This window comes from Nestor notabilis, unplaced genomic scaffold, assembly GCF_000696875.1.
Source record: "Nestor notabilis isolate BGI_N333 unplaced genomic scaffold, ASM69687v1 scaffold34398, whole genome shotgun sequence".
Classification (NCBI taxonomy): Eukaryota; Metazoa; Chordata; class Aves; order Psittaciformes; family Psittacidae; genus Nestor; species Nestor notabilis.
This window is the reverse complement of record NW_009939310.1, coordinates 28,557-41,016: the sequence shown is the minus strand read 5'-3', so window position 1 is coordinate 41,016 and position 12,460 is coordinate 28,557. Positions and strand designations below refer to the sequence as shown.

Here is a 12,460-nt window from a genome sequence, read left to right as displayed (position 1 = left end):
GATCGTCTCCTCGTAGGGAGCTGGGGTTGAGAGGGGTGTCATGGAAAAGGGGTGTCTTGTCCAGCTCCCACATTACGAAGGTTTGAAGCCAAATTGTAATCCTGCAGCCCTCCAAAATGCTTTGAGCTGGGGAATAGCTCCTCCAAACCGGGAGTGTGTGCCTCCCCTCTGAGTCTTATTAAACGTGCTTAAAAATGAAACGAAGGATGGGAGTTGTTGGTAATTGTTGTGCAAATGTACTACTCCCTCCAAGCTGTTAACCAGGCCACTGCTCTGTTTACACGGCGAGGCAGCCAGCTTTCCAAGTGTAATGAGTCAGCTAGAGGAACAGAAGGGCTGCAGAATTAATCTGGCATCCGTCTGGCCTTTTCTCAGTTAAACAGGTTTTCGAAGCTCCACGTGAATAGGTGCCTACCCCGGTTACAAACAGCCACAAAGGCACCGGGAATGGGCAGAGTTCGATCAGGAATAAATTGGCAGCATGCAGGCCAAGAGGCACTGGAAACTGTGGTTTTCATTTGGGGCTGTTTGTGGTCGGGAGCAGAGCTTGTCCTGGTACCAGCCGTGCTGGTCCTTTGGTTCATGACCATAAGTGAAGCTGCTTGTTTTTAATATCCTTTGCCAAAGTGCAAATAAATCTCCGTGGCCCAGCACGTCTGAATTTCCACTCCTTAGATTCACAGTGAATGTCGAAGTGAATCTGTTCAGGTGGCCACCTCCATGTCCTCCACACTGACCCAGTGCTCCTGCCTCCTCCCAGGCACAGGCACTTGCTCATCTCTCCTTTATCTGCACCTTAACAAGCACCAGTAGATGAAAGCAAGGGGGGGAAAATCCTTAAGCTTCACAAATTGGTTCGCAGTGGCTGACAGTGAGGTTCTTGAGGCTGGAAGTGGTTGAAGCTGCTTCTAGAGGAAGTAATTGCAGCTCCTGGGACTCCATGGATGTGCAGCATGGAGGGGGCACCCCGGGATCTGGATCCATGGGTATTGGAGCATTTCCAGCACCAGGAGAGCCATGCTGCTGTAGAATGTGGTTATTTCATAGGCAGTGAACCCCTGCCTGGGTGTGCAGCCCCCAGCATCCTGAGGACGGACATGGTGCCTTTTTAAGGTGCTGTTTTCAGTCAGCCCTTGTGGGGCTTGCACTTGGGCACTTGCTGCAGGCCCTTCACATGATGAAGAGCAGAAATTGGGAGATGCAGATTTCTGTGGTCATCCCTCACTCCAACAGATTTCCTTTCCCCGTTTGCTCTGTATGGACACACTGCGCTGGCTATACTGAATTTTCTGCACTTGCTCCCCTGCAGCGTTGAGGAGGGCTGATCAGCCTGCTCCTGTCTTTGCCAGCTCAAGTCTGTTCCAGCTCTTGCAGCTAAAAGCAAAGGGCTGGGAGTACCAAAACCTAGCACCACCATCCCTGTATTGAGCAGGGTGACACAAAGACGCTTCAGTCCCCAAAGCCTTTATTCCTAAATACGGGTAACCATCCCACAGCCCAGGCAAGGGAGCTAGGGCAGAGGATTAGCTGCCTTGGAAAGCACAGTCTCCTGCTGGAAATGTCACCTCTGGGATATTTTAGCACTGTGCTTTAATCTGAGCATTTGTGCCACCGCAGCGCTGGGCTGAATCACTGTCTTTTAGAGAAAAAAACAACACAAACCAATCCAAAGAGCCCTAAAGCCTCCGAAGAGTAAACGAGACAAGTTATGAAGGGATTTCCAGGGAACTTCTAAAACAGAAGGCTGATGAAAGTACAGTACCAGTGTTCCTCCAGCCTTTACCCCCGTGTCCTACCCTGGCTGCTGCAGTTGAGGCAGTGCTGGGCTCTCCCGTGCTGCCTGGGACATGGATCCAGCTCCACACTGCCTCGTACCCGGGCCCCGAGCAGGCGGGAGGCTTTGGCTCCTCTCCTCGCCTCTATTTTCTTTCTCTCTCCCCGCCCACAGAATTCCCATCTTGTGATGGAGCACTGCATGACTTTGTTCCTGGACGATTTCCTGCTATTGTGGCTCTGCAGAAACCCAGCCACTATTATAAGAAGTTAATGGGTGCAATGTGTAGTGTTGTCAGGTGGCAATTAGCTGGGGACGGAGTTTTCAAATGGTGCCTGTTTATGCGGTTCCAGCCTAAGTACAAGGAGACCTTTGCTGCAGGGATTGATGTGGGTCACTTCTTGGAGATGTTCTGATGCACAGATGCTTTTTAGCCTCTGGTCTCAGGAGAGGAGATATTTTTGTTCACCTAAAGAGACCTGCCTTGGTTTCAGCCAGTATTTCTGATCCCTATTGCAGCTTGTGCTTAGCTGTATTTCAGATATCAGTTGTCTTTTCAGCTCTGTAACCAGGCAACACACAGCAGGAGCAGGGAGCCCTTTGTTATTCTCCAAATTGTCTTACCTAGCCCAAGGTACTGGGGTGAGGACCCCAGGACAAACTGCTCTGGGAACACTGGGATCCCTGGGTGCTTTCTGGTCTCATCTCATGATGGTGGCATGTTCCAAAAGTGTGTTTTATAAGTAGGTTTTGTAATTTAGGGATGTGTGTGTTGGTCCTGTGAGTGTCTGGGAATTCAGCGTGACTGGCTGGGGGAGCAGAGCTGTTCCTGCCCCAGGCACATCCTTGGGCATCCATCTCCCAAGTCCCTACACTCTGGATGGAGCTGTAGCTGCAAGAAGCTGTATTTAGGTTTGGAGTGATGCTGGAGGTGCAGAACAGGAGGGATGTTGCTCTCTTGTTTGGGCACGATCCATTTTAGGCTTTCCCTTGCTCATGAAACAAGTTGTGTTTGCTGCCACAGGTCCCCAGGTTGCTTCTCATTCAGAAGGTGCAGAAGCCAGCTGATCTGTAGTGCCTGGCATTTGGAGGTACTCAGCCCTCCTGGTGTTGCCATTGAAGAGTTGGGGGATGCTGGGTATCCCCATGGGAAGTGTCTTGCCTTTTTTGCGCCAGTAGAAAGATCCTTTTGATTGTCTAACTTCTCTTTTCCTCTGTCCAAACAGACGGTTGATGATGAAGCAATGGCAGCATAAATGAAGATCAAGTAAGGAAGGCAGAACGATGCCCAAGGGTGGGTGTTCTAAAACACCACAGCCAGAAGACTTCTCTCTCAGCAACGACATGGTGGAGAAACAAACAGGGAAAAAGGTACTGTGTTTGGTTCACTCGCCTTCCTTTAGGGGTGCTGCCCTCGATGCCTTCAAGCCCTCACAGTATTTCATGTGGCAGCAGGCTGCTGTAGGCTGTTACCATGAGTCAAATCTATGTGTTGGTATGTGGCCAGCTGGTGGGATCCACTTCATTTCTTGGTGGCTGCCACGTTTCCTGGGAAGCACTGTGGCCATGTAGACCTGACTTGGCTGATCAGTGGGGGGATGCTTTGGAAGAGACTTTTCTGGAAGTACTGTGCATTTTTAAGGCTTTCTACACTGATCTGTGGAAGGACCAAGTAGTGCAGTGATGGCTCAGGTGTGTGCTGTGCAAGGGAGGAGTTTCTCCTCCTCTGTCTGTAAATGCCACATCTGTGTCAGACTCAGCCGATCTTACTTCACCCAAAGCCTGGGCTCTGAGCGTGGCCTGAACCAGAGACTCAGTGTGAGCTGCTCTGCCAAAATTACTGCTTCCGAGGTTTTCTTTGGGGTGTTCAGGTTTTGACAGGACACAAGGTGAGGTTACTGAGATGAAGTCTGAGTTTAAGGACAAATAAGTTCATACTTCTCCTTTTCATTCCCAGATTCTTGTTTTGCTCCAGGCTTAAACTCTGCCTCCTCTCATTCAGCTTTTTTTCATCGTTCTCAGTATAAGTAGTTTCCACTAAATAGTTGCTGTGTACAAATATTACCTTTAAATAAAAATTAAACCCTACATCCACTGTATTCTGCTCAGGAAGCAATCATCATCCACTTCCCTTCATCTTGCTCCAGTTTCTCAATGTTCCCTCAGGAGTTTCTTCCCAGCCCTGGGAGCTGAAGCTGAGGGTTGTGAGCACCAGCAGTGCTGTGTCTCTTGCTCTGTCACATTCCCTGCAATCCCACCTGTGTTGACAATAGTAACTCCTATTGATTGAGGTCATCTTACTGACAACATGAGTAAGATGACAAATAACCAAAGGGAAAATCCCAGGCAGAAATAGGGTTATCAAGCACACTGGTATCATCTATTCCCCTTTCTGCGTCATGGTGCATGCACAGGTCCTGTTTGGGAGGCAGCACTTCTCCTCTTGGCACAGCACTTGGTACAGTGTGGGGCTTCCAGGAGCTGGGCAAAAACTGGGAGCAGGGATGTTGGAGATGAAGCAGCTGCCCTGTTGTGTCATGGAGAGACCAGCATTTATGCTGGCAAATGAGGCTGAGCCCAGCAGTGTAGGATATGTAAATACAGGGTTTTGACTGCACTGGGTAAGAAGCTTTGTGTTAGTGCAGGTGCTTCGGCAGGGAGAGGTTCAGTTATAATATGAATCAGCTCCCATTTTATTTCATCCACTCACAGCAGCTTAAAGGCTGCATGTTATTTACAGAGCAGGTTTGTTGAGCAGCGCTGGGGACGCCGGGAGCTGGAGTCGTCTCCCGCTGGCTAAGTAACTAGGACACAAATAATTTTATGCTTCCCACTCAGAGGCATCAGTGCAGACCTGCACCGAGTGGTATTGAGTAAGGACAGGGAAGAGACTTTCTGCTCCCTTCATTCTGGTCTTCTCAATGGAGAAGAAACTTGCAAGCTCTTATCCTTTGGGGACTGAGCTGAGATCCAGACTAAGTGGCCAAAGGACATGGTGCAGCAAATCACCCTGTTTCTGGTTGGCTCTGAAGTGTGAGCTGGAGCAGTGACTCAGGGTAAAAGCACTCGGTCATTAGATCTCCTCCTTCCAGAGCTGTTGTACCTGCCTGTCAAGCCAGCCGCTGCTTTTAATCTATCTTGCCTCTGTCAACACTTACAAAGGCCCGAGCTGGGACTTGGCACACACTTTCTGGTGGAGGCTTCCTAGGGAAGGCAGAGTGGCTGTGGCAGAGCTGGAGCCGTGCTGCACAGAGGGACTCATGGTGCACAGGTAGAGCATGGCACAGCAGTAGCTGTGGTGCCACTTGTGTGGTTTCCTTTCAATGTGACCTTACCAACAGTTGTTTTAACATCACACAGGCTTTACATGTTTGGGCTCTGAAGCTCTAGCACTGAAGGCGAGCAGCAGTGCAGGATGCTCAGCAGTCCTGGTGCTGCAGTGGGCTGAGTGCTGCAGGAAACGTGCGAGCTCTGCGCTTGAACATGCTACAGCCAGGCTCTCCGGGAGGGTTTGTGTGTTGTGGGTGAGGATGTGAGCTGTTGCCTTTTGGTTGTAGAGCTAATTACAAGAGGCAACCCCTCCTTCTTCTCTGCTTCTGTCCTTCCATGGGAGGAATGCATTAACTAGTGCGATGTTGCTTGTGCCGGCGCAGCCACAAGAGCAGAGTGGTTTGAAGACTGTGTCTCTGTTGCCCTCCATGGTGACAGTGTTAGAAGCTGTGTCTGCTTCACTGCTGCTGAGCAAGGAGCTGTTTCTCCTGGGGTTAGCAGCACCAGCAGGGCGGCCGGTCGGGCCCTGCCAGCCTTATATGGCTGCACAGAGCCTGCCTGGGGCGGGCGCTCCACTCTGGTTGAGTTCAGACCTAAGGGTTTTGTAGAAATATGCATGCCATATATGAATAATTCTCCTTTCTGGTGTAGATCCACAGATCCCCATACCAGGAGCAGATTACTCATGAGTTAGGCTGAGTAGAGCACCGCAGCAAGAATTATATAGGTTGTCAGAACCATTTCCTGATGTGCCTGGGACTGCTTGCTGCGTGGTTACATGGTGTGCGCAGGGGCTGCAGCAGAGGATTTGTCTCTTTATGGGGAAATGCTCCTGCTTGCTTCGTCTAAACTGCATTTTTGCTGCAGTGGTTGAGCTGAACACTGAGCAGAATGGTGCTTGACCCTGGGTTTTGCTTGTCGGAACTCACAGAGGTTAAAAAACAGCTTTTGTTTTTTCTCCTCCCTCTTCTCCCAGTTTCAGAAAAGGGAACATAATCCTTATTTCTCTATTCTTCTTGAGACTTGTTTGACTGGTAGGGCCTTCCTGTACTGTACAAATGAGTGCTGGGCTATGTGTCCAGCACAGACACAACCACCAGGGCACAGAACGTGCAAAGCCCTGTGTGACTTCAGAGCCAACGCTTCCATGAAGATAAGCAGCCCGTAGTCCTTTTGAGTTGTATTTCTTACCAACCTCAGCACCTGAGGCATGCAGGAATGGAGCTTCAGCACAGTTGTCTCCCAGCTTCAAATGTTTTATTGCAGCATTGATAACAACACAAATTCAGCCTTCTTGAAACTTTGCATGTGTGTCTGTGTTTACTCTGGTTTTGGAAAGGTGACAAAGGACGCAGATTTAGGCAATGCTGGGGTTTGGTTCCTACCATGTCCAGCGCGCTCTCTGGGTAAAACAGTGCCCGGTGCTTTTGTACTGCAGGGTGAAAACCCTTCTCCTGCCCTTTTGTGCCCCTGTGGCAGAGTCTGGTCGCCAAATGACATACTGCTGCCTGTACTAGTGCAGGGAAACTCCCACTTTTGCATTTGCTTTTTGCAGCAGGATTGTGGGTTGTTTTGCCCACAGCAAGAGTTTGGTGTACCAGCTTGGCATGGAGCATCACTTAGGGGCAGAGGCATTGGAGCCCATGGTCCTTCTGGGCTTCTCCTCCTAGGCTCCCGGTGCTGGTTTTGTTCATTGCTGCTTGCTTTTTACTAGCATTGCAACCTGAAATACTTTCAACTGATTTTGGAGAACAAAGGGCTTTGGGGATTTCCAGTGCTGGTGATACAAGTCTTTGCATAAGCAGCTGGGATGTGAGTCAGGTTTTGTCAGTGTTGAAGTGTAGGCACGGCTCTGGCACAGCCCTCGGTCATAGGCAGGGAGTTCATGGTTTGTGTGTGGGCATGGATGAATGGAGGGGAGGAGCCGGCTGTAGATGCATGGTCTATCCTGTAAAGCAAGCTAGGGACTCGCTCAGCTTCCCACTGGAAATACAGATTTCTTTGCATGGGTTTAAGTGTAGAATTTTGCATCGAAAAGAACAGTATGTTTGGGTTTGCCCTGCAGACTGGCGTTGGGGCAGTAAGCTGGCCTAGATGGAGTTCTGCATGAGGCTGGAAAGAGGTTTTTAATCAGTATGTCATAAATGACCCAAGCAGATTGACATCAGGGTCTCTCTCTTGCTGATTAAGAGATCCTTGTTGTAAGGAGAAGTCAGTGTCGCCACATCACCTCGCATAAGGCAGCTGCTGGGGGCTGGTTCCTGATCTGTTTGAGTTCTTCACATAGTAAATCTTACTAAGAACATAATGTGACAGTAGGGGATTTTTCCTGAAGTCATGGTCCGCTGTTTCCTTTGCCAAAGCAGCTTTTATTAACACCCATAAAGGGGAACTTGGTTCTGTTGCTTAGCTCTCAACAGCACCCTCATTCACCAAAGTCCCTCTCCTCGGCAAAGCTGTCCCAGCCTTGGAGAGACCCCTGCCTCACACACAGATACCAAACCAAGTTTCTCTGCAGTGTCGTTTAATTTGGATTTGTTCATTTTGTGAAACCTGTTTCAAATGAATCTGAGCTTACTTTAAACATGAGAAAACCTAAAACTGAAACCAGCTTTTACTCGAGAAAAGGATGACATTCTTCATTACAAAGTTGGAAATAATTAGGGAAGTAAAACTTAAAAGAAGACAACGCAAACACATCTTATTGTCAAGAATATGACTCTCCAAGCTGCCTTAATTTCTCTGTGGTGGTTTCACCAACAGCTCCAGGTGTCCTAAGCAGGTCTCTGCTTTCCAGAGGGGAGCAAAGTTTGGATCTTCTTTGCTCCAATTAGTATAAAAGGTTATCCTTGTGCTACTGTACAAATTAATCTTCAAAGCAGTGCCGAGACTGCTTCCTTCGTTCCTTGGTATTTAATTGTGCTGAACTTACTGGATTAGCAGCTCCGAGCATTAGGGCGAATGCAAACGGAGCGTTGCCCGAGCGTGCCGGGCGCTGGGATTCACGCAGCCATTCCGGCTTTCCTGCTGGGCTCACTGTCTGGTCTGGGAACGTTTTTTTGCCTAATTCCTCTGCTTTGTCTCTCCCCCAGCTCAGCACTTTTAACAACACTGCAGTAATCTTCTAGAAGAAGTTGCATTTTTACCTGTCCTGCACTTTTTCTTTCTTCCTGAGTGCTGAGATACCACATGGCATTAATGCAGCAGGAGACTAACCTGGCTTGCAGACAGCACAGCCCCTTGTGCCTGCAGGTTCAGGCTTTCACACTACACAGCCAAATCAGAGAATTTCAGACGAGGTATGCTGGAAACAAGCTGTCACCCATCATCTTTGCTTTGAAGTTGGGTGCAGCAGCAGGAGCACTGCCAACGGGTGCCCAGAGCTGGGATGCCTGTGGGGCTTTTGGATGTGATGGGTTTGCTCCAGATGAAATTTATTTTAGGGTAACAAGCAATGAAAAAATCATGTGTTTTTTTCCATGGAGCACACTGAACCTCTTGTTGAAGCTCTCAGTGTGAAACTGGTGTCCGGAAGAAATGGTGGGAGTGTAGGAAATCCCACCACAGGGTGCCAGGGGCTCTGCCACATCCTGCGCTACTGCTGTGAGTGCAGGCAAGGAGTATCCTAATACTGAAGTACTCAGTGGAGCAGCCTGCTCCAAGGGTCTGGGTGAGGAAACTGCCATACAACCCATGAGTACAGTCTCTGGTGCAGGGAAGTGCCATTGATCTACCTGGGAGTCTTCTGGAATTGTCTCTTCCCAAGGCTTGCCACCGCTCAGTGCTGGCGAACCTGAGCCACAGGAGACAAGTGTGAGAGGTGCAAATGCACTTCCAGAGCAGGAAGAAATCCCTCCTGATCCCATGGCTCCATGATGGTGGAGCAGCTTGGCTGCAGCACGTACAGGTCATGTACATGGTCTTCTCTGGTTTTATCCTCTTGTCCCAGGCTCTGATTTTTAAGGATAAAAGTTGTTGGGCTGATTGTTGTCTTGAAGTGCAGTTGAGTTTTATGATGGGGCCACATTTCACCTGTCTGTGATGCTTTACCCTGCATCAGCATGGCCTCAGCACTGATGCAGTGTTAGTGGGATTCAAGCATGGTGGTGGTGTTGGAGCTTGCATTAAACTGGGGAGGGAGAGGACAGATCCACATCTCTGCTTGCAACCAGCTGGTACTGGGAGGTGATCCATGGTCCCTGGCCTGCCTCCCACCTCTCAGCTGCTCCGAACAGCAGCTGGCAATAGAAGCAGCATCATTTGTTATGGCAAGCTATTTCTGTTCACGTCAGAAAAGAAATAAGACAAAAGCATTTAAATCCAGAGCGTTGAAGTGAAATGCTGGAGTGTTTATTTTGGCTGTGCTGACTCTCCCGTTGCTCCGCTGCGTCCTGTGCTGAGGAAGGGCTGCTCTGGAGCAGGGCTGCCCTTCTTGGGCTCTAAACGTGCCTTGGCTCCCAACAGCCCATCAGACAGGTTTGTTTCATTTGCTTTACCAAAAAAGGGATTCCCTGGCCCATTTTCTTAGCCCTGACTGGTGCGAGGGGCCAAGTGTTGGGTGTGCAGCCACACTGCGCATTGCGAGGAGGGTGCAGACAGAACCTGTCTGTCCCAATAGAGGTTTCTCTTTAATCTGGGGGTGAAGTCTGGTTGCCAGACAGAAACTCGGGAAGAGGAAGGAGCAACGTACACCGTGACACTGCAGTCTTGTGACTGCTGGCACAGGAGGCACCTGCCAGGGTGCTGAGCCTGATGCAGACAGCGTGACTAGGCTGCTCTCAACAAGGGAATTTCTGTTAGATTTGCTTGTCTGAGTTTCCAGTGATGGTCTTGCGTGATTTACTGAATCGAGAGTCTTTAATTTAACTTCATAGCTAAAGCCTAGGGTCCAGGTTTTGCTGGGTAACTGAAGTCAGATCTGTCACAAAGCTGCTTGTTCTGGCCTTGTTGTTAGAGCAGTGGCAGAGTGTTCAGTCCATAAGCTCTTGCTTAAAATAATATTGCTTCTCATATGAAGGCTCCAGGGAGACCTTAGAGCAGCTCTCAGTGCCTTAAAGGGGCTACAAGAAACCCAGAGAGGGACCTGGGACAAGGGCCTGTAGGGACAGGACAAGGGGAATGGCTGTAACTTGCCAGAGGGGAGACTGAGATGAGCTCTGAGGCAGAAGCTCTTCCCTGTGAGGGTGCTGAGGCGCTGGCACAGGGTGCCCAGAGAAGCTGTGGCTGCCCCATCCCTGGCAGTGTTCAAGGCCAGGTTGGACACAGGGGCTTGGAGCAACCTGCTCTAGTGGAAGGTGTCCCTGCCCGTGGCAGGGGTTGGAGCTGGAGGGGTGTTAAGGTCCCTCCAGCCCAAACCAGTCTGGGATTCTGTAATTCTATGAAATCATTACCCTGTCTGTGCAGTGCAAACCTTCACAGTGCATTTGGCTGCAGTGCTGATCCTGTGACAGTCAGTAATGTTAGCAGAGTTATCATCTGCCAGAATATTCTCTGGAATAACATGTTACTATGTAAGCTCAAGTAGTAATGGTGTGTTCTTGTGCTAGGAATACCTCAGGTCCCAAGAAGAAGCCACCAGCTCTCCACTTGGAACCAAGGGCTTTAGTGGCTTTAGTGCTGGTTTTTGTGCATCCCAAAGATGTACTCTGTGTGCTCAGGATTGGGAAACCCTTCCCAAGTGATTGGGGTGGTTGTGTTGGGAATCCTTGGGTCCCTGCAACCCAGCCTGCCTTCTCCCCGTGCTCGCAGCTTCACACATAGCATCTGTTCTGTTTTCACATAAACTGGTTGCCATTTTGGCACTGTGCAGCAGCCTTGGTTGGCTTTGCTCTTCTCTGGTGGGGTTTGTAGCTTGGTGGAGGACGCTAAACACTGATGCTAGAAAAGGAAAGGACAAGTGCTGTGTGAGGCAGGTGTAGGACTTTGGGGGGTTAGGTGAACACAGTGTGGGGAAAGCTCTTGTTAATCCGGTCTCTTCTCTTTGTAGGATAAAGATAAAGTTTCTCTAACCAAGACTCCGAAGTTGGACCGGAGCGATGGCGGCAAAGAGGTGAAGGAGCGAGCGACCAAACGGAAGTTGCCTTTCACTGTTGGAACAAATGGAGATCAAAAAGACTCAGATACAGGTACAGGAATGACATACCCCACCCTCAAAATGTGCATGTGCGGGCTGGGGGGTGCGCACAGTATCCAGTGTTTAACTGGACCAAGAGATTGCTCTGTGAGGAGGCACTCCTTCCTTCGGTTTGTGGTCCATTCTCTGTTTCTACCTAGTCCAGTTCATTAACTGCAGCTTAGACACGCCAAGGAGCAGTGCTGGGTCTGCTAGTAAGAACCTGAAAATTCAGAGGATAAACCTGAGTACTCGGTAGAAGAAAAACAAGTAGTAAGAACATGAGCTTGCATGCATCTGCCTCAGATAAACCTGAGGTACATGTAAATACATCTCTATCCTCTCCAGACATGTTTTCTTGTTTTGGGGTTTTAAACTGTACAATTATTTCCAGTTGGTGTGTGCACAGGCGTTGTCAAACACGTGTAAAGCTGTCTGGAGGCTGTACATAGGGCTGGAGGTGTGATTTCAGTGATGTGGCCATCTGGGCCTATCGAAGTGGTTAGGTCGGCTCTTTGGGGCTGGTACTAGTGGTCCTCAGGACCCTGAGGTCATTAAGGTTGACCTGTCTGCCCCTCTTCTTGGCACTGCCAAGGTTACTGTGGTGGCTGCAGCATGACTGAACAACGTGTCCTCAACACATGCCTGGTTTCTGGGAAGCGCTGGTGCTGCTGTGGGTGTTTCAGCCTGGCTGTGTCATGGTCAGGCAGGTGACATCTCGTGGTGGAAGATTGGCTGTTGCCCACCATGGCCCCATGTAGCTACAGAGATGTTGAATGGGCTGTTTGGTAAGCAATTGGGAAGAGTTGTAGCAAAGCTTAGACATGAAGCAGATAATGCTGTTTGGTTGTAAGGGGCTTAGCTGTGGCTTTGTGAGCAGAGGTTGGCGTGGGTTCTGGATGTTTCTAGGAAATCTGCATTTGGAAATACTTCTGGTGAGGTAAGGCTCAGTAATTGTACAAAGAGATAAAATGGGCTAAAAGTTGGGAATATGCTTAAAAATGGTTAAAATTATGCATTTGCTGTTACTTTTGGGTGAGCATGTGAGGTATGTCAGCCTACAGGAGCTGTTGACCAGTCTCCTCTGGTTCAGAAGTCGAGGGCCGATCTTAACAGGTCAGAGCCACCACAGCAGTGAGAGCCCAGTGTCCTGAGACTGGCCCGGTGTTTCTGTGGGTTTCCATGTGCCAAGTGGTAATTTTCACAGTTGCTGAGCTCCTTGTGGGAGAGAAAGTCTCAAAACGTGAATACATTTCGTTAGAGGACAGCTCATACCGGTGGGCCTTGGCAGGGATGAAGTGTCA

At 49.5% G+C, this 12,460-nt stretch overlaps 1 protein-coding gene across 1 annotated transcript in view; it reads left to right on the top strand.

The window, feature by feature from the left end:
* Positions 1 to 3,058: 3,058 nt before the first annotated feature.
* The window catches only part of ANKRD11 (ankyrin repeat domain 11), a 37,910-nt gene continuing 28,508 nt past the window's right edge, over positions 3,059 to 12,460 (top strand). The window contains exons 1-2 of the mRNA XM_010019793.1: positions 3,059 to 3,145; positions 11,031 to 11,169. Of these exons, the coding sequence (XP_010018095.1) occupies positions 3,059 to 3,145; positions 11,031 to 11,169 (226 nt within the window). The remainder of the gene's footprint in view (positions 3,146 to 11,030; positions 11,170 to 12,460) is intronic.